The following is a 26,747-nucleotide window of genomic DNA, read 5'->3' as shown; positions in this document are numbered from 1 at the left end:
GAAGCAATTTTTAACTTTGTTATACCACTGATAACATGTAATAATAATCGTAAAACAAACATTTCTAATCTAAAATACTTAATAAAAGCATAAATCGTTCTATTTATAAATGAAAAAGCCAAACTTTATATTTGAAAAAATATTTCTTTCCGCAACTCTGATTAGAGTCATCATCATCTGAAATGGTCCTGGCCTGCCAGAGACTGAGGTTGATGAGACAAATAAGGAAGCATAAAACCCTTGGATGAGACTCAATGAAAATCTTTAATTCTCTATAAATGCCTGGAATATAAAAAAGTGAATGCAATCAGGGCACACTCTGACCTCAAATAGCCTTGGCAATTAAACAAGTCACTGACTTCAACTCACAAACACCTCAGATCTCACAGAATTCAAGCAAAATGTGCATGAATATCCTCACAGTTTTGAGTTTCAATGGCTTCTTTTTAACCTTGAAATCAGTATTTTCATAATCAATCATAAGAATTATCTTATTGACTGTCATGCGACTACATAGGTAAGTAAATTTTGATTATCTGTGCAAATCGGGTTGTTGATTCACATCAGTTATATACACCACAAGCAGGAAACAAAGGTAGTATTTTACTAGCTCCACATCAGTCAGCAAACATGACTTGCAACAACTTTTAAGAGCCGTATTGTCCATAGATTTTAATTCTTAGCCCCATGCTAGCCGCTTCCATCAGTCTCACACTTTCTAAATTAAGAATTGTTTTCTTGCTCTGGAGTTAGCATTTTATTTTCAAAAAGAGACCGGAGAACAAGCAATCAAATCAGTTTGCTTGGCAGAAGTTGCTGCAGCACAGCTGATATGCCTGAAGTTTAGTGTCACTTCTCTCGAGGAGATCTCTGAAGCAAAGTTAAGCACACAAATAATGCCTGTTTGGCGCGTCGCTTTCACGCCAAGGGAGGTGTGAGAGAAGGCGAAGAGGAGGAAAAATCATCTCCCTCCCTCGCCCGCTCCCTCTCCAGCGCAAGCGGGCCTCGGGGGGAGAGCCATGGCCGGCGGGGCAGCGGGCGCGGCTGAGGGACAACTCTGCCCGGGCACCACCAGCGAGGGGCTGTCCCCGCCGGAACGAAGGGGGGAAGCAGCTCCCTGTGAACTTGTCTGATGAGCTCCTGTCGCCCAGCGGAGCGGTCACGCACCGGGGCGCGTGGGGGGGCGAGGAAAGGGCCGGGGCTAACAAAGCCAGACCGCCTCCCTGCCTTCGTTCCAGCGCGGCTCCCGGGCGCCCCCCGCGAGTTTCCCGCGGCCGCCAAGCGGGGACGAGCGCGGGGCGAGGCGCCCAGACACGACTAAGGGAAGGGGCCCGGCTTCTGCGGGGCAGGCGGGCCGCGGAGGGCCGGTGGTGTCCGCCGGGCGGCGGGGGCGGCCGGGCAGGCGGAGGCCGGAGCGGGGATGCCCGCGGCCCTCCTGCCGCCGCCGGGCTGTGCGCGGGCGCCGCGGCCATAGCCGTGCCTGCGGCACGCGGCGGCCATCGCGGGCTCGCCGCCCCCGTGCGCCCCTCGGAGGACGGAGGGGTGGGGGCAGAGGAGGCGGAGGAAGCGGCGGCGGCGGCGGCGCCAGGAACAGGGAGGCGGCGGCACGGCGAGGGAGGGGAGCCAGAGCCGAAGCCGGGCCGGGCCCCGCGAAAGCAACAGCCGAGCCAGCTCCTCCTTCTCCTCCTCCTCGGTGAGTGCCGCTCCGCCGCCCCTCGAGGTTGCTCCCCGCCGAGCCCGGGTGCCGGCTCAGGCCGAGCCGCGCCGCCGAGGTGCCCGGGAAGAGGCCCGCGCCGGGAGCGGGACACCGCGGCCTCCGCTGGGTGAGCGTCCCCGGGGCAACGGGCGCACGGCGGCCCGGCTGCCCCCTCCCTTCACTGCTGGCCGCGGAAGGCTGGTGCGGTGGACGGGGAGCCGGTGAATGAGGCCGGTGCCGTTCGCTAGTTGCCCGCCGCCCTCTTTCCGAGCCGCGGCCCCGGCCTCCGCTCCCTTTGTTTGCTGGGCTCCCCGAGCCCGCGGCGGTGCCAGGCCCTGCGGAGGCACCGGGGCCGCGGCGCGGCCTGCGAGGCGGGCGGGCGGGAAGCAGTGCCGGGCCGGGGCCGGCGAGGTGCTGCCCAGCCCCCGCCGTGACAGGAGGGGTCCAGGCCAGCCTCTCACCCCCTCCAGTCGCGGCAGCCGGGCCCGCGAGCTCCCGTGCTGCTTCCCTGGGCCGCTGCCCGAATGCGCCCCGCGCCTACTGGTGCCATTAGGGGGACGGCGGAACTGGACTGGTTTCTCTGTACCCCGCCGTGAAACCCGCTTTCAGCTGAGTGAGGCTTGTATGTTCCCGTGTCCGGAGGTGACGATTTAGGCAGCCGGTGCCGGGTTTTGTGTGGTGGAGGAGTCCCGGGTTGTTGGGAGGTAAGGGTGCGCCAAGGGCTCCCGAAGGGGCGAGCGAGAGAGGCTCCTTTCTGTGACTGGCAGCACTTAAGAACTTGACTTTAACAAAAGCGTTACCAAATGGGCAAACTTTACTCGCTTTCATTGTTCTTGGAGCTGCTTTTTACACTCCCTTTCCCTAATAATGCCTCTTCTCTTAGAAAACTAGTCCATCCCAACCGCTTTGCTTAAGAAAAAAGCCTTTGCAAAACAACGGGGTTTTGAGAGATGCAGAGAATGATGCTTCTGTGATGTGAGGATACATTGTGAGGGTACATCTTTCTGTCCTCTTACTTTTGTCTTCCTGTGTTTTCAAAATCGTCTTAGTTTGGAACACGATATTTTTTTTCCCTGTGTAATGGGTTACCACATTAAAGAAGTTGGTCACAGAATATACTTTAGTCAGGGAAACTGACTTCCCCTTAAAAAATTATTGTGCCCTCTCACTCTGAGGTCCCAACACCTCTTTCCTCAGGCTGGGATTGTTTATGCCACGTCCATCCTCTCAGTACACCTGTAGTTAAATGCCTGCTGCAGACCTCCTGTCTTGGAGAGTTGCTGTATGCACAAGTACTCAAGAAATAATGCATCTGCATTTCTGCTGTGGGTGGAAAAAATAGAACTGGTTCTGCTTCTAGATTTTGTTTGTGCTAATAGATATGTACTTGGGTTGTAGAAAATATGGAAGCTTTGATGCAACTATGAAATCAATTACTTAGCTTGGCTAGAAGACTTTATAAATGACTAGACAGTGTGTAGGTATTTTCAGAATCTCCTGAAATTAGACAGTAATCACAACTCACAGTTTTATGTGTAACTTAAAGACAATTTCAGCTTTTTCAAAATGCTTAGTTTTTTCATGTGTTAAACAGTGTTCACTTCCTATTTGATATTTCTTCAGTTTGTGGCACTGCAATGTGGTTGGAACTGAGTTTTTATTGAAACAGGTTCTCCTGTTGTATGCTTAATCAGGGATGTATTCCCTATATCCCAAGTTTTGAGATTTAAGTAGATTTTTTTGAAGTTGAAATTTAATGAAATGAAACCTTAATACTTAAAAGTATAGATGATAACAGTGTGTTCTTATACCGACATACCCACATTAGCCAACTCCCTGGAAAGCTGCAAGGGTATGGAGTAGTTAGGGAGAAACTCTGTCTTGTTTCCAGGGGTTTTGTGAGCATCACCCTATTGCACTGCATGTATTGCAGCATCAGACTGTTTGCATGGATACAGGAGACTTGATGGATAATTCTAAGCTTCCTAAAAACTTGATGTACTGAAATCTAAACAAACAAATATGCATTAATTTATACTATTAACTTCTATGATCCTGGATCATGAAGTTGGTCAGTAACCTTGGGTTGCTCTTGGAGAAGGATGGTTTGAGGAAATGGTAACTGGTCCTTACTGTTCTGTGACTAGATTACAACTTCTGACTCCTTAGCACAGTGAATTGGTGGAGTAACAGAGTGAACTCTTAACTAAAAGCTGTTCTTACAAAGCAAGTTAATTATTTCTGCTTTTTCTTATGTTTTTTTAATAGTCTTACAGTAATTTGAGCATAAACAGTTGCAAGACTTCATTTGGTAGGGCTGCCCTGAGTTCACTACGTATTTGCTATGCTATTACTGGCAAAACTGAGGCCAAAGTCCAGGGTAATCCCTTACTCAAGTGCCTTTTTTTCTCTTGCTTTACTGCCCTCTTGGGCCTACACAGCACTAGTTTGGTAGTGTTTGGGTAGTACAATGCAATAACATAAAGCAGGTAGGAGGGAGACTGTTCTCTGCTGGTGTGTGCCTCAGTGTTTTGTTGATAGGGCTTTAATGTGTGTTAGCAACAAATTAGAGAGGGTAGCTCAAGCAGTTCTGATGCTCCAAGGAAGAAAGTAAGATACAAATAGTATAAAAGGGTGTATAATAGATGGCAAGTTACCTACAGCAGTATGTTTTTGTAGAAAAGATGATTGTGTAATGGGATATTTATTGTCCAGCTTTAAAAAACAGCTTCAGACCACTCAAATATCTCTTTGATACAGCAGAATATCAAGATTCATGGTACATTCTTTATTTTGTTTTTGCTTTTTCCTCTTGAAGTAATTAGTTTCTGAATTAAAAAACTGCTATGAAAGTTGAATAAATTTCTGTAATAAAAATAGTTACATTACTTTTGAAGGAAGCATTTAGAAACTCATAGCTTTGGGTTTTTTTATTACAGAAGGTTTTTTCCCACTGTAGCTGAATGATCTTCAGCTACTGAAACAAAAACCTGTCGCCTACTTCAACCTCTCCTGGTGAATAAAACCAAACTGAAAACAAACTGGCCTATAATTACTGCCCTGGATGAAAATGGGAAGCTGACTGTATGTAAAATGTTCACTGATACATAAAGGTTATAAAAAGGGCACACAAACTTTGCTGGAGTCCACACAGACTGAATTTGAATAGGCAACGTGAAGCAGAATCTGGCTTATTCTACTTATTGCGGGAATTAAAATTTTTAGATCAAAGTATTAGAGATTTAGATCTTCAAGTCCTTAAGCTCAATTAAATAAAAGTTGCTCTGGATATTTTCTTTTGCCTGTTTTCATGGTCTTCGTTTGTCATGTACAGGCATGCAAACAATAAGCATCTGGAACTCTAGATGATTTTGGAAGGCTTTGAGGTGTATGGCTTTGCAAATCTAACTGCTCTTCATTAATCTGTAAAGTGGATTTAAGAACCTATGTTTGCATATTTTTAATTTTTAAAAGGTCAATTTAGACTATTATCTCTCATGTAATTTTTTAAATGGAAAATATTAAGATAAAATACTCTGGAAACTGTTGGTCCTTTTCTGTCTCCTTAACCATTCGCATAACACTTTGGATTCTGAGGAGCTCAGTTGGCCTTGTTTATGACAGAGATGTAAGCCACATGTTACCTAAAAACTTCTTTCTTGGTTGCTGCATCACCAAGAAAACTGTGCAAATTAAATGTGTTTGGTTAACATGGATGTGAATACATTGGCTGACTTGTTCTGCCTCTGACTTTAAACTCCATTGAAGGAATATGAAAAAAAATCTTTCCTGCCAGTAAAGCCAAGCACAGAATGCTGTATATAGACATTTCTGTCCAGGTGCTGCTCCTCTAACATTGCTTCCTTCTGTGTATATAAAGGGCACATAGCCTCTCATGCTCTGTCTACTGTGGAACATTCTTTTTCTAGTCTGCCAAATGCAATAGGTTGGCAGTTTTAAAAAATCTTAGATTTGTAAAGTGTGTGGGTTTTTGTTATAAACACCAAATAATCTTGCTGTAAACTGCTGTAAAATAGTTTTGGATGACAGCCATTTTTTCTGGCAGTGAAGGTATAAATAGTAGATGTTAGTAATTTTTTTCAGAGTTTAAGTGGTCTGTAGTTAAAAATTTAAGCCACGAATATGTACCTGTGCATATTGCTAAGGAAATCACACAGATACATGATATTTTCTTTGCTTCTTAGTGTGAAGTATAATCAGCAGCTGTGTTTGTGTTTTTTAACTTGAATATATATAATACTGACCCATAAGAGCAGTTGTGTTAGGTTTTGATGGTCTTGAGTTCATGTGGTGAATGCAACTAGCAAATAAAATGATTAGTTTTAGCATTTGAAATTACCAAAGTTACTAAATCTGCATTTTTCCTCAAGGATATTCTGTATTGCTTAAAACACAGTACAGTACATAGAGTGCTACTTTTGAAAACATTGTTGGAAATGAGATTCCAGTCAGACTTGGTTTTACAGTGTGTGATCTCTTGTTTTTTCTTGAGTAGTTTTATTCTTAATTAATCTTGACGTTTTCTGGTAAATGTTCTAAAACAGTAGCTTGTAGGAGTCTTGAGTAGGTGATTGTTTTTCCTTCTCCAAAGCAGTCTGCATTCCTCAAATAGGTTGAGAACATAGTAGGCTACTCCAAATGTTTCTGAAGCATGTTTGGTCCCAAGATGTCGCCAATACAGTGGTCGAGCTTGCCTTCTTTTTTTGTTCCTTCTGATGTTCCTCTCCTGACTTTGCCTCAGTAAGTGCTGCAGCACTTACAAGCTGTAATTTTGACTGGTTTTGGCATCAGCAATGGCTTTTAATACCCTCGGAATCCCTTTGGGTTAGTAATCAGGTATCAGATTAGGAGTTTTAATAAAATATAGAAACAGAGATAAGTGTCAGCAGGGCAAAGGTTTTTTATTACAGAAGGTGTGCCTTCCAGGATGAGCTACATGGAAGCTGTACTCCAGAAACAGGGTAGGCAGCTTTTCAGATGGATGTTCTTTCAGGAGCTGGTGGGAACTGGACGAGTAAGGAATTCTCGCCAGATTCACTGACAGAAGCTGTTTGTGCAGGGATACTGGTTTGGATGAAACCTGTGCTGAGGGTGTTTTCCAAGCTGGAATTTTGGTCAGCCCGAGGAGACTGACTCTAGAATAGTTGGTTTATGCATTCAGAGGTACGAGTCACTAAGTTATGTGTAAGAGCTTAAGTCTTGGTCTGTCTAAGGTTGGTGCCTGATGGCTTTTTTTTTTATTCTTTCCTCTCACTGTTCTCCCTTCAGTGGAAAACAGAGGCAAAACCAGTGCTGATCAAGGCGCGCTGGAACCTTGACTTTCTTCCTCTTTTTCGCCTTTGAAAGGAAGGGAGCTGCTGGTTAGTAGTAAGCAGTGCTGAGAAGTAATAAAATATTAGCCATGGCCTTTGGCATTATTTTGCGCGAAAAATCCAGTTACTTGGGAAAATACTCACTGTAGTTGTAAATATTCTGTGATCCCTTACTGCAGGGATAAAAGAGAGTCTATATTCACCAACAGAACTGGTCTGAGCTGTTGTCTAATCCAGTGATGATCAGAAGAAGATGGTGAATGGAAGTTGTTATATCAGTACTGACTTGTGTTCTGTGTATTACAAAAATAAGTGCTTTTGGAATCTGCAGTGTTTTAAATGCTGGGTGATGGGGGAGAAATGGAAATAAAGTTCTGTGCATCAGCATTGACAAGTATGTATCCTCTCTGTTGTCTTTTTTTTTAAAATTTGGGTAATACTTCTTTTTCCTTCTTTTTTTTTTTTTTATAGTGTGTCTTTAAATTTGATGCCAGAATGGGAGAAAAGAAAGTCAGTGTGCATGTACATGACTCTTATTCATGTCTGAACTTTGAAGCTTAGCTACCTTTTGCAACCAGGCTTCGATACTCCTGGCTCTGCAGAAATTTGACCTTGCTCTGGAGATAGCTATCTTAAGGGCTTACATTACTTCATACAGACAGTGAAAATTTTGTATTTGATCCTGTGTATGACAATTTATACACTGATACGAAGTTGCTCAGTGTAAGGCCCAATTTTTTTATGTGCAAGCTGAATACAATTTACATTGAGGAGTCCCATTAAGTTAAATGTCTGCTCATGGTTAATTAATCTTTGTTGGGTTAGGACAGAATATTTGCAAAATCAGATAGTTTAGGGCTAAGTGGAAAATGATTTTATGCTACTGGCAACACTATTTAAAAAAAAAAAAAAAGGTGACAACCCCAACCCAACCATCTTCCAGTGTGCATCAGGACAAAACAAGTGTCTGTCTAAAAACTGCAGTGAATATATTCTCCACCGGATTCTTTGGTTGGGGTAGTGAGCTGCTTCTGTCTGCAGGTGATTAGAGTGTAGATGTAGGAGAAAAGAATTTTCTGATCTTAATAATGAATAATTAAGAGTCTCTCTCGTTTTTACCCAAAACGAGAAAGTTTGCATGTAGAGTGAGCTTTGTCAGAACTGGTGTAGTCCTGTAAAAAGCTTTTACTCTGGCAAGTCAGGACTTTATGAAAAAGATGGTTAAGCAGCTTTGCCTGTGCAGTCAAAATTCTGTTCCTATTCTGGTCAGTGTGCAAGTTGTGCAGTGTTATGGTATGTGCCTTCTTTAAAGCACCTTTGGACTTAAAAGGGTGAATTTAGAAATTTGTTTAATGTTTCACCATCTTTTTTTAGGAGAAACAAAATATGAAAGTAATTTTGTCAGATTATCTGGAGATAATGCTCTCTCTACAGATTCATTTACCTGGTGTATTTAACAGTACTTTGAGCACAGCAGTGTCTCCTGTTTCCCACGTGTGAATAGACTCTGAGCTGTATTGGGCCTCCTTCCAGGGAAACTGGGAAAGGAAATATTTAAAATAAGCTGTGTTTTGCATTCTCACTTTCTGAAATGCAGAGCTTGGATTACTCTCTGCAGTGGGTCCTAAGACCTAAGAGGGGCAGCCTGGCCAAGCGCAGGCTTGATCCTCTGATCAGCAGACACATAATACTTAGTGCTTTACTGGCCTAGGTTCTGCTACTAGAGTGTGTTCCAGGAGAGACTGCTTGATTAGAGGTACTCGGAATGATTGCCCCTTGGGCACAACGTGACTCAAGATCCCCCCAGTCTTTAAACAAGGAGAAGGAAGTTCTGTTCCTGCCCCTTCACCTGCTGCCTTCTGGTTTGTTGTGTTGTGCTGGCTTGTCTGTGAAATAAACCTTACTTTCTGTTTCACTGATTGGATCTCTTTTCCTGGCCATGAACACTGTTCATTCTGTAGCTGATACTGTTTGACAATCTCAGTTGAATTGTATCCCGTTAAATAGTATAGGTGTTCCAGAATAGAATTGAGGCACAACTATGTAGGAGTGGGTTCCTTACACTCGATGTACTAAGTGCTCTTTTGCCTTTAAAATGGATTCTCAAGTGTGCGTGAGTGAAGTAGATTGTTGTCACTGTTATTTATTTAGGAAAATAGATAATAAGTGGATATTGGGCCTATCATCCATGTGATGGACAAAATACATCTGCAGTGAAATATGAAATTAAATCCAAAGGTATGTAGCTAAAAATTCCCTTATCATTTTTGTGTATGGGTTTTACAGACTGCAAATAGTACAGGCTGCATTTCCCAGTGATGTAAAAATATAGGATATAACAGTTTATTAGGCAGAGCCCACATTCAGAATGTAAGATAGCCACGGTAACTTTCCACTTCTGTCCTTTCTGTATGAGAATTATCCTGAGCACCAGCCTTTTGGCTGCCCTGTAATGTGAAAAAATCTCTATTCCTTCTTCTAAAGCTGTTCTGAAGAAGATTAACAGACCTGAAAATGAATGATCTAGATAAAGATAGCATGCTTTTTCTCATCCTGATGGAGTAAGCAACTGATTTGAAGAGGGAAAACGTGCATCTGACTTTCTGTCCCAATTTATCCTGCATCTGAAACTGTTGCTGCACTGGAGGGTATCTTAAGAATAAGTGAGAATCTCCTTTCATAGTGTCTAGGATCACAGTAATTAGACTTTGTAGTTTGATTTCCATTTGTGCAAGCTCCTTATGTGATCCAGAGGGATTCTATGATCATGCTTCCACTTCTCATGATATCCATAAAAGGAAGTTGTTGCTACTGAATTTTATGTGGCTTGATTCAGTGCGATGATTTAGACATGTAGGTAAAGGTGTTAACCACGAGGTAGCCAGTGACACTGTTCTTGTAACACTAAGTACTTCTGCCTTTATATACAAAAAATAAGAATAAAGGCTACTGAGGAGTTTTTAGTTAAAAGAATGAAAAAAATCTCTGAAATTCTGATGCTTCCTAAATTAAGATGCTCCCTGTATGTGAAGGTCTTTGAAAAAAAGCAAAGGTCTGTACGTCTGAAAGTTTTAAGGAACCTGACTCTGTTGTAGTATGCCTAAAGTACTTGCAGCTCCTGTAGATTTTTCAGAGGGATTGCTTATGCTTAGATACTGAAAAAAATAATCCTAACTTGGACAAAAGCCAGATATCTCTATTTTAGGTAAGACTAGTTGCAGTTCTGACCTTTGCAGTTTGTCAAAATGTACTTTGCTTTCAGTTGTATTTTTGGAAAGCAGGCCATCAACCTCAGTCAGATCTGTTACAAGCAGAATGGGGTAGGGATTGTGAAAATGCTTTGTGCCATGCTGGTGACACCAGTTTAGCCAACTCAGAGCTTGTGTCATGCAAAACTTAAACTCTGAGCCTTGGCCTATTTGTTAGTCTGAATTTGCTTTCTTTGCGGGTTTTACTTCAATCACTGTAATTAGGGGCTTAGAACTAACCTTGAAAGGTGCTTGGGTTTTGCTGAGCTTTTTTTTTTTTTTTTTTTTTAGGGAGAAGGGGATTTGGTTTGTTGTTTTCTTTTTTTTTCTTGTTACCAACCTCCATAACTTTGGTGGTTTGCTTTTTTTTCTGCATCTTTTTAACCTCTATAGCTACATAGCGTGGATGGGTCCTCTGCTCCTCACTCTGCTACCTGATACATCTTGGCACTGTAATATGAGCAATTAATTTGCTTACTGCTTTGATAAACAAAACATCTGGGCTGGAAGGATTTTGTGAAATACCTGCTGACCTATGAAGTTTTAGAGGATGTCAGGAAGTTGAATCATGACTAGAGGACAGTGACAGAAAGTTTACTGAAAGGTTTGGTGCATCTCAAAAGAATGACGAAATCCAAGCTCCTGTGTTTGACTTACTCCTCCATTGTGAGGAAGCCTCTGAAAGGGACCACAAGCTTTAAAGTGATCTCTTGCAGCACATGACAATTTGCTGTTCCAATGAGCTCCTGGTGCTGCACGTTTGGTTCCGCTGCCATCTGAGAGAGGTGGGGGAGATTTCAGATTTAGGTAGGTGGGGTGGATGTTTCTTCAAAACCCCAGCAGCTTTCACCCCTTTCCCCTATTTATAACTCCATATTATGTGAATTAAAAATTTAGGTTTCAGAATTAAATTACCTTAGTTTTGCCCGATGGTGGATATTATTCAGCTTATGAATCCATCTAAAAAACGTGGAAATTAAGCTCTCTATGCTCTGACTCCTTAAATAGAGCATCAAGTGCCTTGTGCACTAACATTTAGATGTTGAACATAGAGAGCAAAAATGTCCTTAATGAAGCCAATAATTCTATCTGGAATTTTGAGTTTAATTGGTGTACTGTAAGTAAATGGTAGGACTATACATTTTAGAGGATGTTGGAGAGCAGGATTAATGTAAACATTTTTGTCCCAGATGTGAAAAAAGAAGGAGACTTGGTCAGGAAACTCCTCTGGCTTTTCTCAAGTTCTGACTTCTTGGACTTTGAACCACAATAAAATTGTCTACTATGTTTCCTATATAAATGTTTCAGATAAAGGATATAAAATTACTTTTCTCACTAGGCTGTTCAAGAGGGAAAACACAGGATTTTACTATTGAGAGAAGTTGACTGTGATTATTTTAGTGATAATATTTTAAATATTTCAAGAAAGTAAAATTTGAAGTGGAACTTAGAGGTATTTTTTAAAAGGTTTAATATTTTGCTGGTTTCTTAATGTAGTGATATAAAAAGTATTTCCTAAGCCTTTCTCTTTTTAACAGTCGATCAGAATTGAAAAACAGGTCACAGTAACAAACCACTTCTACGTCTAGTGAACATGGGTGGTATCTTTAAGGTCAGAGGTAAACATTTTTATGTTACAATGAAACGGTTTTTGTGAACAGCATCTTTGTTGAGATTGACTTATCTTTCTGTAGGAAGTAATGCTTAAACAAACAGTAGTCTCTGAATACAAGTCTAACTCTTGAACTTTTACTTTCTTGAACTTTAGAGAAGTGATTAGGGAACTTGGTTTCTTCAATAGAAGCCTCTTAGCTTATATGAGACACTCTATTGCAGTATTTTATGTATTTTTTGTTATTTCAGGGATTAGAATGACCTTGATTCAGTAAATGTAATTATTGTTTAAATGTAGACAATGCCTTTTCATCCCGGGTCTTTCATAGTTCACTGAATATCTATTTCTCTTTTCAATGAATTTTACTGAAAGGATGCATAAACTTTCAAATTATTTTCATGTTATAATGTTATGTATGCATTGTAGTAATACAATTGGTTATTGCTTTGGAAAAATGTTGCTGTCCTTATTTAAAAAAATTAAATCTATTATAATTTTACAAAATTACTTTTCTTTCACAATGCACATGTGAATATCAATTGTTGGTGTTTGTATTCAGTTAGAATTGACCACTGTTAGAACTTACAGATGTGAACTGATTTAATGTGCATAAAAAAGGAAAGCTTTAGAGGTAGGAGTCTGCAGGTTGAAAATTTATTAAATCTGAGTTGTATGGCAACCAAATGCCTTGATGCAAGGCAAGGAGTATGTAGTATTGACAGTAAACTTTTTTTATATGGTCTGGAGAGGAATGGTGGGATCTTTGTGACATCCGTGTAGCAAATACATTGTATTTCTCCTTGATAATTTAGTGAAGAAAGTCTTAAAACAGAAGTCAGTCCTTTTTTCTCTGTGATTCTGGGGATTGTCCTTATTAGCTGCTTCTTCCTCCTCAGCATGCTTGGAGATTTCTCTACATGTGTGAAGTCTGTACAGATGCTGTGGAAGATCTTTCCACTTTTATTTCTCTTTAATCAAGGCACTGTGTTCTTTCCCCTCAGACCATAAATGGGTTCATTTAATCCTTCCATTTATGTAGAGGGTTAACTGTCTCATAAAGAACTGCTGCATCTTAGCTTGAATTGAGAGGATAGAGTGTTATCTTCTAAAGAAACAAGGCTTTTATTCTTATTGAAAGTGTCCTAGTGGAAACAGGTGGGGGTAATGGCTGTAAAGACATTGGAGATTCTACCTGGTCATGCAAGTTCAAAGAGTCATTCAGCCTCAGTGAAAAACTGTACTGGGGAGCTTAATTTGGAGTCATCCTCAGTCATGAGATCCAAGGCAGAATGGTGCAAGACAGTGTAAGGCTGCAGTGTATTGCTGTTTGTTTGGGCCTTCTGGAAGGGCTGAAAAATAGGAAAATGAATCTTCCTGCAATTGCATGCTCTCCAGTTGCAGAACATGACTGTGCTGCATATGACAGAAAAATGGAATCCTCTTTTTCTGTGTAGTGAATTTTCAAGCCAGTCCCTATCTTGAAAACTTGTTTCAGGTGCTTTTGTTTCAGCTTGTGTGTTTGGTAGACAAATCGCTATCGAATATATTTATCTTTTGGAGTTGAACAATGTTTCTTCTGTTCCTACTGGAATATATTAGATAACTAAATTTGAATTATTGCTTGAAGAATTTAATTACTACGTTTTTGGTGCATTTTTTAAAAGGTTGTTTTATTTTTTCCCACCTGGGTATTTTGAAAGGGATCGTATTACCTGGAGCTAATTTGTGCCGATTTTCTTTTTATTAATATTATACCTGGCAGGTGGATGTTATTTGTAGGACTAAAGGCGAATTGTATGTTTCTGCTTGTCTGTCAGATAAGCATAAATGACATAAATGTAAGTGGAAAGGTGAGCAGTTTACCACTTGCTGGTGAAGATACTTTTTTTACAAATATGGGCTATGAAGCCTCCTGTTTGCTAGATAGTGTGGCAAGTGAGGTGTTTAAAATGAAAGTTAGGTTTAACTTTGTTTTGGGTTTGTAGTGTTTTGGGGTTTGTTTGTTTTGAGTTTGTTTTTTTTTTCTTTGTGAATATGACTTCATAGCTCTCCTGATATGTTGTTTTTTCATTTTTGCTCCTGAAGAAGAGAGTATCCCATATTGCACCTTAAAGAAAGCAAAATTACCAGTCATGCTTGCTTGGTGCTACAGTAATTTAAAACTGCTTCCTCTGTCTTCATTTTCACATCAGGTGACTGGGACAGGCAGAAGCAAAAAAAATGACTATAACAAATTAGCAACTCCTAATTCAGGGAGAATGGCAATATTTAAAAATTTGTAGCATAGTGACATATGTAGTGATGCTGTGCAAACCCTTATAATTTTCAGTTGAAATCTGAATCACAGAGTATTCTGAGGTGGAAGGGACTTAAGGTGGGGTGGGGCTGTCCCAGTGTAGAGCAGAGTTGGACAATCCCCTCCCTTCCCTGGCTGTGATGCTGTCCCTGATGTCCCCCAGGACAGGGTTGTCCCTCCTGGCTGCCAGGGCACTGCTGACTCGTGTTCAACTTGCCATCGACCAGGACCCTCAGGTCCCTTTCTGTGGCACTGCTTTCCAGCTCCTCATTTCCCATTCTATACATACATCCAGGGTTGACCCATCCTAGGTGCAGAATCGGGCGTTTGCCCTTGTTAAACTTGTATGGTTGGTGATTGCCCAGCCCTCTAACTTTTCAAGGTCTCTCTTCAGGACCTCTCTGCTCCTCCCAATTTTGTGTCATCTCCAAACTTGCTCAGTATCTCTTCCAGTTCTGAATCCAAGTCATTTATAAAGTTGTTGAAAGAAGCACAGGGCTAAGGATGGAGCCCTGCAGAGCTCCACTAGTGAGAGGTCACCAGTCTGATGTCACCCCATTCACTGTAACCCTTTGTGCCTGACCTGTGAGCCAGTTGCTCGCCCATCCCATGCTGTGTTTATCCAGCTGTGTGCTGGACATTTTGTCCAGAAGGATCCTGTGACAGACAGTACCAAAAAATACTGAAATCTAAGAAGATAACATCAGTTTGCTTCCTTTGATGACCTAGGTGGGTTGCCTTGTCATAAAGGGAGATCAGGTTTGACAAGCAGGACTTTCCTCTCATGACACAGTGTGCTGGCTGTGACAAATGACTCTGTTGTCCTCCAGGTGTTCTTCAATACCTCCTAGAATAATCATCTCTGTAGTGGTACCGTACGGTATGAGGCTTCTCTTTTTATTACTTTTCCTGTATTTTCCTCTTTTTCCTCACAGTGTCTTCCCCTTTTTATTTTCCTAGTGATTTTTTTTTCCCCTGGCAGCAGGAAACAAACATGTAATGTAGCATTAGTTGTTAATTGAGTGGTGTATTTCTGTATTGCCCATTTTGTATGTGCCCCTTGTACTGTGGGGTTCGTTGGTGATAGAGGTTTGGCCTGAGAAGTTGAATGTCTGTTCTTATAGCACAGTAGGAAAATATCATTCATGGAACCTGTTTTTATGTCTCCTCATCAAAATATTTTTTTTGCAATAGGCCCATTTCAGTTGTCTTGGTTCATGTTTTCGAAGCTGTACACAGTAACAGTGTTTCTGTCCTTGCTGCAGCCTGAACTTTGAAAGCGAAACCAAAATCAGTGTAAGTCAATGTGAAGTGGTAGTATTTAGCTGTTGCATGTCTACTGAGTGTTTTCTTTCCTTTTTTGGGAAAGGCTGGAACACTGTTTCTCACAATTATATAATTTTGTCACTAACATTAAGAGTGGTCAGATTATTGCTGACCACAAAAATCGCTTTGAGAGAATGGTCTGCTTTATTATTTCTGTCTTTCTGGCATATGGTTTGAATGGATGGGTAGCATTTCTAAAATTATGTTTGGGAATGCATCATTGAGGATTCGGAAACTGAACTGCATTCAGAATTGGGTTTCAGTACCTGCATCTTTACAATTATGTATGTTATGTTCTTTTCAACACACATTTAAACATTTATGCATACTTCTCGATGAAAAGAAGTGTGGAAGTGCATTTTTTTTTTGTTTTTACTGTGTTTTTTTCTGGTTTTCCTTTCATTGTCATGATATTAATTTCAAACACTTATGTTCACAAATACCTAGGCACAGAATCTGTTCCTTGCCATCTTAGAGCAAGAATGTTTCAAAATGTATTCCTTTTACAGAATGCGATGTTGTTTCGTATTCTTAAATGAAACGCTGGTTTGCAGAGCATTATAGTTTTACAGCTTTTCAGACTCCTAACATAACTGTGTTATGGTTTAAGAGGATTGCATAAATATCTTGGATAAGCATAAATCCCTCATTATCAAGCTGAGGCTACCCCGTACCTTACAGTGGAGGAGAAACATTTCGGTAATCTTCTGCCAGGATGGACTGGGGGATGGACTCTTAGCTGGAGAGGAATTCTCATGCATTATCTCCCAGGAAGTCTAACCTTTGCTTATGAAACTAAACTTAATTTTTGATGACAGACAGTCTGCTGCAAGGCTGGCTGCTGCATTCTTGTAAAATAGTAAGAAATGAAAACAGCCTGACTGAGCATTATTCTCACTCTCAGTCTGCTTCTGCACAGCTGTGTGAAAACTAAAAGCAAAGGTTTATTTGCAGTCAATGGGTGGGATTTCCTGCAGTGAAACACATGAACATGTGAGGTTTCTTTAGTGACTCCTCCCATTTGATTCATCAGAAATGTTCTTTTCTCTTTTTCAGTGCCTTGGCATACATAGAACTGCTGGCTTATTTTTGTTTGCTCCTTTTTCCCTTGCTGTTAATCATTAGGGTCTCAGAGCCAAATTAGGTTTAATTTTCCTGATATTTTTTCCACATGCTTGAAACAATTTGTTAGCAGTATATTTTATTATCATATGTTTGCTTAAAAGAAAGTGGTGAAAAGTGGTACTTTGTGTCTGTCTTTTAGTAAATGTATGAAATGTACAGTCTGCTTATTTCCCTGTTTGGGTGTTGATTCTCAGTTTGTGAGAGATCTAGCAGGAATGGCTGAAGTGGTTATTGGCTGTCATCCACCCAGCTTCCCTGGAGTTTCCTCCTCCAACAACAGCTCTGGTATCATGGTGTTGTGTGAGTTCTTGAGCCGGTACCAACTGGTGGTGACTTCAGTTTAGCTTTACGTTTAGACTTTAGTTTACGTTAGTGTGCCCGTAGTAGCTTGGGAGCAGACATGGACCCCAGCCAACCATCCTTGGGTAACAGAGATGTAACCTTGGCTGAGGTCTGTTAATATTAGTAACTGGGTTTGGCTATTGTAGTGATGAAATTATTATAGTTACAAGTCTGTATATACACATACAAACTGTAATAGAGATGCCATTTAACACCCTTAAGTTACTCCCTAGGGAAAAACCACCAATCAGATAGAAATATTCCATTCTGCAACCAAATATGGGAAAGAACAGGACTTACTGCAAGCACTCATGGATTAACTAATGTTCAAAGAGAGAAAATTAAAAAAAAAAAAATAAAGGAAATCTAAGTGTGGAAGGGCATTCTTTTCTAACATCAGGCCAGGGAAAAGCAGTCATTTTGACTTTTCCAGTGGCTGTGTTCCTGGTTTTGCCTACTTTTAATTCCCATAATCACAAGTGACAAAAATTCCATCGTGTCAAATTTTCATTTTTAATTTACCCCACTTTTCTACATATTACCAAAGGTGTACCTTGGTTATTCTCTGCTGAAGGTTGGTAGGGATTAGGGTTACTCTACCCAATGTTGGAACAGTAGTGCCCATGGATTGTTTTATGTTTAAGCTTTGTAAAAGGAGAAAAAAAATAGGAGAGATGATACAACTAAATGACACGACTTACTTGGTTGGTTTGTTTTAAACTGTATTCTGTATAAAACCTGTTCAGTTATGCTGCTCTGTAGAGAGGTTGACCATACTTTCCATAGTTGGTCAAATCTTAGAGGGTAGAAATTTAAATTTCTGGTGAACAACTCAGTGTTCAGATCTTTGATTAGTTAGCTTAAAAATAGGAGGCTTTAAATACTCTTGAATTGTTGTAAGTATAATGTACTGTCAGATGAGCTTCTCATATGTTTTTTCCTTGGTCCAATTTTATGTGAAGTTGTACATCTGAGCCTTGAGCTCATTAGAAAACCAGGCATGCAAGTCAGAAGGGCTTTTATAAAATTTGCAATCATATTAGGGGAGTGTTCATCCGTTAGCAAGCAAGCCTCTGCTAAAACCATTTACCTTTTTTGTTGTTTTCAAGGTATAAAGAGTATGCAATGAAATTCAGTTTACTTAATTTAAAGATTCTTCTTATTGAAAAGGAGTATAATGTAGGAATTTACTTGAAGATCAGAGAAGGGAAAAACCTCACTATCTTCAGTGTGCTTATGGCATGTATAGTGAAAAAGCCAAAAATTGCCCTGTAGTGTGTATGTTCTTTTGGAAACTGATGGTGTTTGAAGCAGATACTGTATCTCTCTTTACTTACTGAGTATTTTGTGTGTAGTTTTTGTACTCATATAGTCTGAAACTCTTAAGTACATAGCAGGAAATACCCCAAGTCTGTATTTTTGTATACTGGTTTGAAATAAAACTTCCAGAGATACAGATTCAGTGTGGAAGTAAAGTTGAGGGGAATGGGTATGGAGAGCAACTTCTTAATAATTCATATTAATAGATTTAGTAACTTGGAGAAAATATAGGCACTTAAGAATTTCCAAAATACAGTACTTGAAATCTGCATTACTTTAAGATGCTGTTTTTGACATGCTCTTCCAAAGAATGCATGAATATATTTCAGTGAGAATTTGGGGAAAGCAGGAGAATGACACCTTATACTTCTGCAGATTAGAATAGGCTTCATTATCTGACAATAAGGAGAACCTAGTGCTTGTCATGCCCAGGAATGCAGAAACTTCACTTTTGAGGTATTTTTAGTTATTTTCCTAATTTAAATAATTATGGTAAAATATGATAAATTGAAATTGTAAATTATATAAGTCTTATTATGATCCAGTATAAGAATAAAGATGATATATTTCTAAGTGAAAGACAAACTTTTCAGGAATGATGCAGGATGATGTAATTTAAAAAGAATCAAGTTCTGTGTTCAACTGTTTCACTTTATGGAACTAAACAAGCAGATTAACATTTACTTTAGAAGCTATCTGAAGTAGCCTTGACTAATAATTTGAAGTAATTTTTATGATGATATTATTATTAAACTTTTTATGGACAATTCCTTGTTCAAACATGAGTTGTAGTTTGCTGTATGTTTCCAGTATGATATTTTCTGTCCTAACTCCTTAAAGTTAATCCTGGTTTATTTCTGTTGTAGTGCATTTTGGTAACATTGTTTATAGTATTTGTCTCGGTAAAAGAGTATGCCTAACATAAAAGTGTAAAAAAGATCAGAAATTAATCAAGCCAGTATAATCAAGTTTTGTTTCTTGGTGTACTTTTGCAAACACCACTTCAAGATAGCTATGTGATTCCAATCTACGGAAACCATTTTGTGTCATCCAGATGAAACTACTCTGAAATGTTGGAATATTCAGACCAGATTTGCAGAAACTGATATATATTTTAAAACTTCCATAACTTTTCATACAGCATTGCTGGCCACCATAATAATTAATGTATCATTGCATGGTCTGCTCTTTAGGTTTCCAAGAAGAAGCCTGTAAAGTGAGCTTTTAGCCCTAATTACCTTCTAATAATTACCTTACTAATAATTTTACATTTGTATGTGATTGATAAATGTTGCTCTTCCTTCAAGTGAGGTGTGCAAATTTAGTTTTATTTTTTTTGTGCAAAAGGGGACATGGTGTTTGCTGGATAGTAAGATGGTAGTTTTCATCCAGAGACGTGGCCTGTATTTTGTTAACCTGCATAATATTAAAGATTCTGAGATGCAGAATTTGTGATGAAAGTTCATAGGTTTGAATTTCATTTATCCACATTATTCTATGCATTAAGATCTCATTCTCTTTCTGGATTCGATTAATCTCCCGTTTTCATTCTGTGTGTTCCATGTGTTTCTGCACACATAGCCACCAGGCTTTGGGAATGCATTGGTAGAGTTCAAGTCTGTTTATACTTGCAAAATATCGGCCAGAAGAATTTCTAGAGTTGTCTCTTGTTAGGCTGTCTAATTCACTGTACAGCAGATGGCACTGGAAGAGCACACTGGTGGGAGACTTCAGTCATGCTGTAATTCGTGCAAAATACTAGTGAAGCTGTTGCTGTGCTGAGGGTTGTGAAGAAGTTGCATAATTCATTTTAATGTATTCCAGGAAGGGGTGTATGCCTGGGCTTTTCTGCTCCAGCTCTATTAGATGCAGATTGCAAAGAATTCTATGCTTGGAAGCATATGAGTGTATCATATATTGAGGGCTGTTTATACAGCATTTTTAAACACATTGGTATGCAATGCGGAATTAGCTGGTGCTCTTTAAGTTCATGCAAAGAAAAAGGAGTATTGAGATCAATAAAGGTATTTGACTTCAGGGTGTATTTGTTTTCTTCTGTCTTGGATAAAATATGTGTAGGAGGTATCATAGAGTGTGTTTCATACAGATGACTTGTTCAGAGACTTGCTCTCGTGATGTGAGTGTGTTCAGTTTACTTTGAGAGCTTCAATCTAGACTGTCACTAGATTTTTATCATCTTCTCATGCATGAATCAACTGCACTTCTGCCTAGATGCATGTTGTTCATGTGCTTTACAGTTGATTATCAAACCTTTCTTATATCTTGACGTGAATTTTTACAAGGATACAACTAATAAGCCATGGGTTTTATGGAGTCCAGAATATACTGAGTTGGAAGGGATCCATCAGAGTAATTGAGTCCAGCTCCTGGCTCTGTGCAGGACACTCCAGGAATCACACTATGCGCTTCAGAGCGTTGTCTGGACGCTTCTTGAACTGTGTCAGGCTTTGTGCTCTGACCACTTCCCTGAAGAGTCTGTTCCAGTACCCAACTACCCTCAGCGTGGTATCTAACATAAATCTCCCCTGATTCAGCTTCTTGCTGTTTCCTTGAGTCCTGTCACTGGTCGTAAGAGTGAAGAGATTGGTAGACAGTACCTTCCACCAGGAGGGGGGAGCATTTCTGGAAAAGTGGAAACAGTATCAGCTTGTGGATGTCAGAAGCAGTTGGAGAACACTGTGGCTGTCACAGGTGGAGGTAATGCGACAGTTCCCAGGCTTCTGGTACTGCATACACAAAAGCACAGTTAAATTTATCAGATTAGTCTGACTTTGTTAGTTTAGGAGAAGCATGCAGTCCTGAAGTTGTAATTTTCACTCATTTTGTAGGTTAATTTGGCTATACATGACAAAAAGAGTTCTGCAAGTTGGAAAGGTGGCAAAATCCAAATGATTTAGGAATAGGTCAATGACATTTTGAGTCTCCTTTTAATTGACATGTAAGTCTCCCTTTATCTGCACTTGTAGGAAAGTAAACATGGTGCTTTAACCTTTGAAAATTCATACCCATAATTCAGGATTGTGTTCAAATTGTGTAACTGGAGATGTTTTAGGATTTCATGACTCCTGATAAAACAGGTATCATGTTAAAAGTGGAAAATAACTAGTAAACAACTGAAATAATGGTGCCTATTTTATAAGGTCTTAATACTCATTTATAGCAAGTAATTGATTCTTAGGGTTTTGTCTAGGAAGTATATTGTTCAGGTCAGGTTTGTTCTTTGCTGGTAGAAAGTAAGTCAGTTTAGAGACAAGAGAAATCTTTTAGTTTCTCGCTATTGGAATAAACTCTTATTTAGTTTGATAATTAAGAAAATGAAATGTAAAGATCTGAATGTGCTTTAAAGATGGACTTGGAAGGTATCGGAGGTTATGACAAGGACACAGAAACAGTCTTTGAAACAGGTTGATGCAGATAGAACTAGGGTACAATCCAAGTAAATCAATCTTTACTGCTTCTGCTTTTTATGGAGCAGTGTCCATTCCTGCAGCAGTAGGGCTTTATTTAAAATTTTTCAAGGTGTTTTGAAATTCAGAATCTGTCAGTGCTTCACATTGCCTTTTAGTTTGCTTTGGATATGATCTTTTAGCATTTGTGTACTTGAGGACCATAGAAGTTGGGCTGGACAACAGCAACAGGTAATGGACTGCTTTTTGGTTAGAGTAATCGTTGTCCTTTCATGCTTTTATGCAGTTTTTGAATGCTTATTTAAGAAAACGGTATTGTTCCGTTGATAAAACTTATTCCAGTCCATTGCACTGTTTTTTTCAGTTTACTTGTATTGTGATACTCTGGGAGAAAAGTGGGAAGTGCATATGTAAGGGCTGTTTTACTTTCCCCTCAGTCCACCAAGGTTGGAAGATTTCTTGAAAGGTTGTTAGACTCCTTCAGCTTGCCATGCTTAGCCTGGAGCCAGGCTTGCTGCTGCAGGTTGTGCTGCTAACATCACACGTATTTGGAGGTATGTGGAATAACAGTTACTACTAATTGTAGTACCTACTTCTGTGCGAGTAGCAACTTCCTTCTCTTCTCTTTCCCATGTGTTACCCTTCTCCTTGCAGAGCTGTTTACTTTGGAAGGTCTAGCTAAAATTGAAATGAAACAAACTAAGCCCCTCCAAAGCCCCCCAGAACAGTCAAACCTCAATCAAGGAAAAAAAAAAACAAACAAACAAAAAAACAAAACACAAAAAAAACCAAACAAAAAAAAAACACACACAAAAAAATCCAAAAGATCAAATTTGGGGATACCTGATTCTGCAAAATGCCAGGTGGGAGCAGCTGACTGGAACTTGAGCAGCTGTGTCCACTAGATCTTGGCAGAAATGCTGGAGGAAGAAAAGTTCTAATGATTTTAGGCAGTAAGAGCCTGTGACTTGGTCTTCTGTGCCTAAAAGATATTGAAAATCTTTCACAGAAGTTCCGGAGGGGATTGCTCTAAATGTACAATACTTTTCTTTGATAAGAAAACTCTATTCTTTCACTACAGTTAGTTTTCTTATAAATATGTAACTTTCTAAATATTACTCAACTTTCTTGTGTAGAGAAAGAATAACCTTTTACGATCATGTTTTTAGGACCAATCACAGTTTAACCTGCATGAGGGAATTCTGTAATGTTGTCTGTAGTTTTATCTTCTGTAGTTACTTGTGTGGGGATTTTTAGGAGCATTTAGAAAGAGAGAAGTGTTAATGTGTTTGAAAATTATATATAAATGCATTAAATATACGTGCCTGTGAGTGTGATATAGGTGTGTGAATGTTTCAAAAAATAGCATATTGAAAGCAGAATGAAGTTGTGGAATCTCCAAGGCTGACATAGGAGTTTCATTTTTTTGAGTTTGATTGTTTCAAAGTCAGCTCCCTATTTTTACTTGTATGTGACATCCATTAAAGTACTGCAATTTCTGTTTTGCTAGGAGAGGGGAAAACCCTTATAGATAATTTTGAAATGATTCTTTTGTGAATTTAATTGTTTTTTATTTGTTTCCAGGAAATGGCTCTTGAAGTTAAATGACGGTGGATAAAACACATAAATGAAGCAGAAGCTGCTCTTCGTGTGTTAGGGCTATATCACACCGCAAGCAGTGCTGATCAGCCAGATTTGGTAACTTGTCATAATGAAGAAAATTAGTCTCAAAACAATTCGCAAGTCCTTTAACTTAAATAAAAGTAAAGATGAAAGTGACTTTGTAGTAGTTCAGCAGCCATCATTAAGTGAATTTGGAAAAGATGACTCCTTGTTTGGCAGCTGCTATGGTAAGGATTTGGCTAGCTGTGAAGTCAATAGTGAAGATGAAAAAGGAGGCAAAAATAGATCAAAAAGTGAAAGTTTAATGGGTACATTAAAAAGGAGGCTTTCAGCAAAACAAAAGCAGAAAGGCAAAGGCAGCACACCATCTGTAAGCTCTGCAGATGATGACACATTTTCTTCCTCATCTGCTCCAATAACCTTCAAAGATGTGCGAGCTCAAAGACCTCTGAGATCCACTTCCCTCCGTAATCACCATTACAGCCCAACTCCTTGGCCTCTTCGACCTACAAATTCAGAAGAGACTTGCATCAAAATGGAAGTGAAAGTCAAGGCCTTGGTCCATTCCTCTAATCCAAGCCCAGCACTGAATGGTGTTCGAAAGGACTTCCATGACTTGCAGTCAGAAAATGTGTTCCAGGAACAAACCAATGCATTAAAAAATACGGAATCTCAGAACGGGGACTTGCATCTTCATATTGATGAACATGTGCCTGTAGTTATTGGATTAATGCCTCAGGACTACATTCAGTATACTGTGCCTTTAGATGAGGGAATGTATCCTTTGGAAGGATCACGTAGTTACTGCCTGGATAGTTCCTCACCCATGGAAGTTTCGACTGTTTCTTCTCAAGTGGGGGGAAGTGCTTTCCATGAAGATGAGAGCCAAGTGGATCAGGATGTAGTCGTTGCACCGGATATCTTTGTGGACCAGACGGTGAATGGTTTGTTGATTGGTACCACAGGAGTCATGTTGCAAAGCCCAAGAGTTAATCATAGCGATGTCCCTCCACTCTCACCTTTGCTACCTCCAATGCAGAATAATCAAATCCAAAGGAACTTCAATGGATTAAATGGCACAGATGCCCACGTGGCTGAAAGTATGCGCTGCCATTTGAATTTTGATCCTAACACTGCCCCAGGAGTTGGAAGAGTTTATGACTCTGTACAGAATAGTGGACCTATGGTTGTGACAAGCCTCACAGAAGAACTGAAAAAACTTGCAAAACAAGGATGGTACTGGGGCCCCATTACACGCTGGGAGGCAGAGGGAAAATTAGCTAATGTGCCTGATGGCTCGTTTCTCGTTCGAGATAGTTCTGATGATCGTTATCTTTTAAGTTTGAGTTTTCGTTCCCATGGAAAAACTCTTCACACTAGAATTGAACACTCAAATGGTAGGTTTAGTTTTTATGAACAGCCAGATGTGGAGGGACATACGTCTATAGTTGACTTAATTGAACATTCAATCAGGGACTCTGAAAACGGAGCTTTCTGCTATTCAAGATCCCGGCTGCCTGGATCTGCGACTTACCCAGTGAGACTGACAAATCCAGTATCCCGGTTTATGCAGGTGCGCTCTTTACAGTACCTGTGTCGTTTTGTAATACGTCAGTACACCAGAATAGACCTGATTCAAAAACTGCCTTTGCCAAACAAAATGAAGGATTATTTACAGGAAAAGCACTACTGAAAGCTTACGGGAATCTTGCATCTTGCACTTTGGGAACAACAACAACAAAAAGAGATTGAATTACAGTTTACAGACTTTCATTATTATCAAAATCTTTTGCTGCCATAAAAATATTTCATTTTTGTCTGTAAAAGAAAAGTAACCCATTTGGATTTATGTTTGTTTCGGGGGTTTTGTGTATTTTGGGAGGCTTTTTTTTCTTGTTTTATTTTGTTGGAAAGAATGATCTCAAGTTTATTTTTAGAAGTGTGAAATAGCTATCTTTCATCAATGTGCAGATTAATCACAATGTGAATGATCAAATTCTCCTTAATTTCCCCCAAGTCCTTTGCTGCTATCCACTGTGATTTTTATGCATTGAAAGCACATTTCATGTGTATTCAACGATAAGTAAAAGTCAAATGAAACTTGTTGAATGGATTTTTTTTTCCTTTAAAACAACCTCTGGAAAAAATGAACATGGATAAAGAACATACTGGTATTCTAAATTACTGATTTTACATCTAAGTTAAAAACTGCTTCCTAGTGTCGTAATTAGACATCTCTGTAGAGATATGCCCCAGTGTATAGACAAAGCTGTGTGATGAGAACATGCTTATGCAGCATATCTTTGGGAAAAAAAAAGCCTTCCTCCTAAGCCTTGTACTGTCTGCACACTCTTGAGTTTGAGAAGGTTGGTTCAGCCTTCTTCTCGTCTCAGTGTTTTGTCCTCCGAAAATGGCCTTTAAATAACAGTCTATGAAAGTTAATGTACCTAGAAGGAAATTTTGGTATTGGGGTCTTGTAAAATATTACCTTTTATAATCATGCCATCAGTTAATAAAGGAACACCTACCAGGTCCCCTCTTTCTTCCTTTTCCCTCCTGCCTACTCTCACAGAGTAAGGGAGGGAAGTTGCCTGGATTTGTAGGAAGACTCCAGGAATTGTTATCATGGGAACGTAGATTTATAAGCCATTTTGGGGATGGGGTAAAACTTCTAATAGGATTATTTCTACCATATTTATGTTCAAGCTACTTGAAATTTTATAATTTCCATTTTCCTACATTTTTCTTTCACTTCAGAAAGTACAGTAATACACTAATGTCCTTTGGTTAATTTTCCCCTTTTTTCTACATTCTTTGAGGAGGAAGGAACAGGACTGAAAACATTTTATATGGATGATGTTTAAAATGCATCTCTAAAGTGCTATTCTCCTAGCCTTTCAAATTATTGGGAAGAGATGTTTGGATATACAGTGACCGCAGAAAATGTTTCAGTTTGCTGTTTTGAAATATGTTTTGACATATGAAATATTGAATCAATTAAGTAAGTGTTTATGATATCTGTCAAAGATTCTGGCATTTGAAAAGCTTACAGTTACTCTAACCTTCTGTAGGGAAAAAAGACTTTCAGTGGGGAGTACAGGTTCTACACTGTAATATTTTCATCATGCAGGGTTAATCCATGGCATTTTCCTGGTTTATTTCAGTTTGGTTTTCTTTTCTCCCATGTTTTTATCACTTTTATGAGTTACTTGCTAAAGGGGTCATTGCTGGCTTGGGAGGGAGGCCTGCCTCTGCCTTGCCGAGAGGCCTTGCTTTGCATGCCTCTGCCCCCCTGTTTTGTATTTTAGAATGTCATATTCCCCATCTCTGGTAGAAGTGGCTAATGAGTAAAGATCACCTTAGGAAAAAAATCCATCTTTGATACATCTTTCTAG

The 26,747-nt window shown here is 39.7% G+C and overlaps 1 protein-coding gene across 1 annotated transcript; it reads left to right on the top strand.

Annotated features, from left to right (window-relative positions):
- The first annotated feature begins 1,660 nt into the window (after positions 1-1,660).
- On the top strand, positions 1,661-25,864 carry SOCS6 (suppressor of cytokine signaling 6). Its single transcript, XM_062500770.1, has 2 exons — positions 1,661-1,693; positions 23,314-25,864. The coding sequence occupies exon 2, from the start codon at positions 23,441-23,443 to the stop codon at positions 25,043-25,045; it is 1,605 nt and encodes a 534-aa protein (XP_062356754.1). The 5' UTR covers positions 1,661-1,693; positions 23,314-23,440; the 3' UTR covers positions 25,046-25,864.
- Positions 25,865-26,747: the final 883 nt, after the last annotated feature.

This window comes from Cinclus cinclus, chromosome 1, assembly GCF_963662255.1.
Source record: "Cinclus cinclus chromosome 1, bCinCin1.1, whole genome shotgun sequence".
In the NCBI taxonomy this organism is placed as follows: Eukaryota; Metazoa; Chordata; class Aves; order Passeriformes; family Cinclidae; genus Cinclus; species Cinclus cinclus.
This window is presented reverse-complemented; position numbering and strand designations above follow the sequence as displayed.

What these genes read in the sequence shown, in the direction of transcription:
- SOCS6 (XM_062500770.1), top strand. Translation starts at nt 23,441, where the DNA reads ATGAAGAAAATTAGTCTCAAAACAATTCGCAAGTCCTTTAACTTAAAT.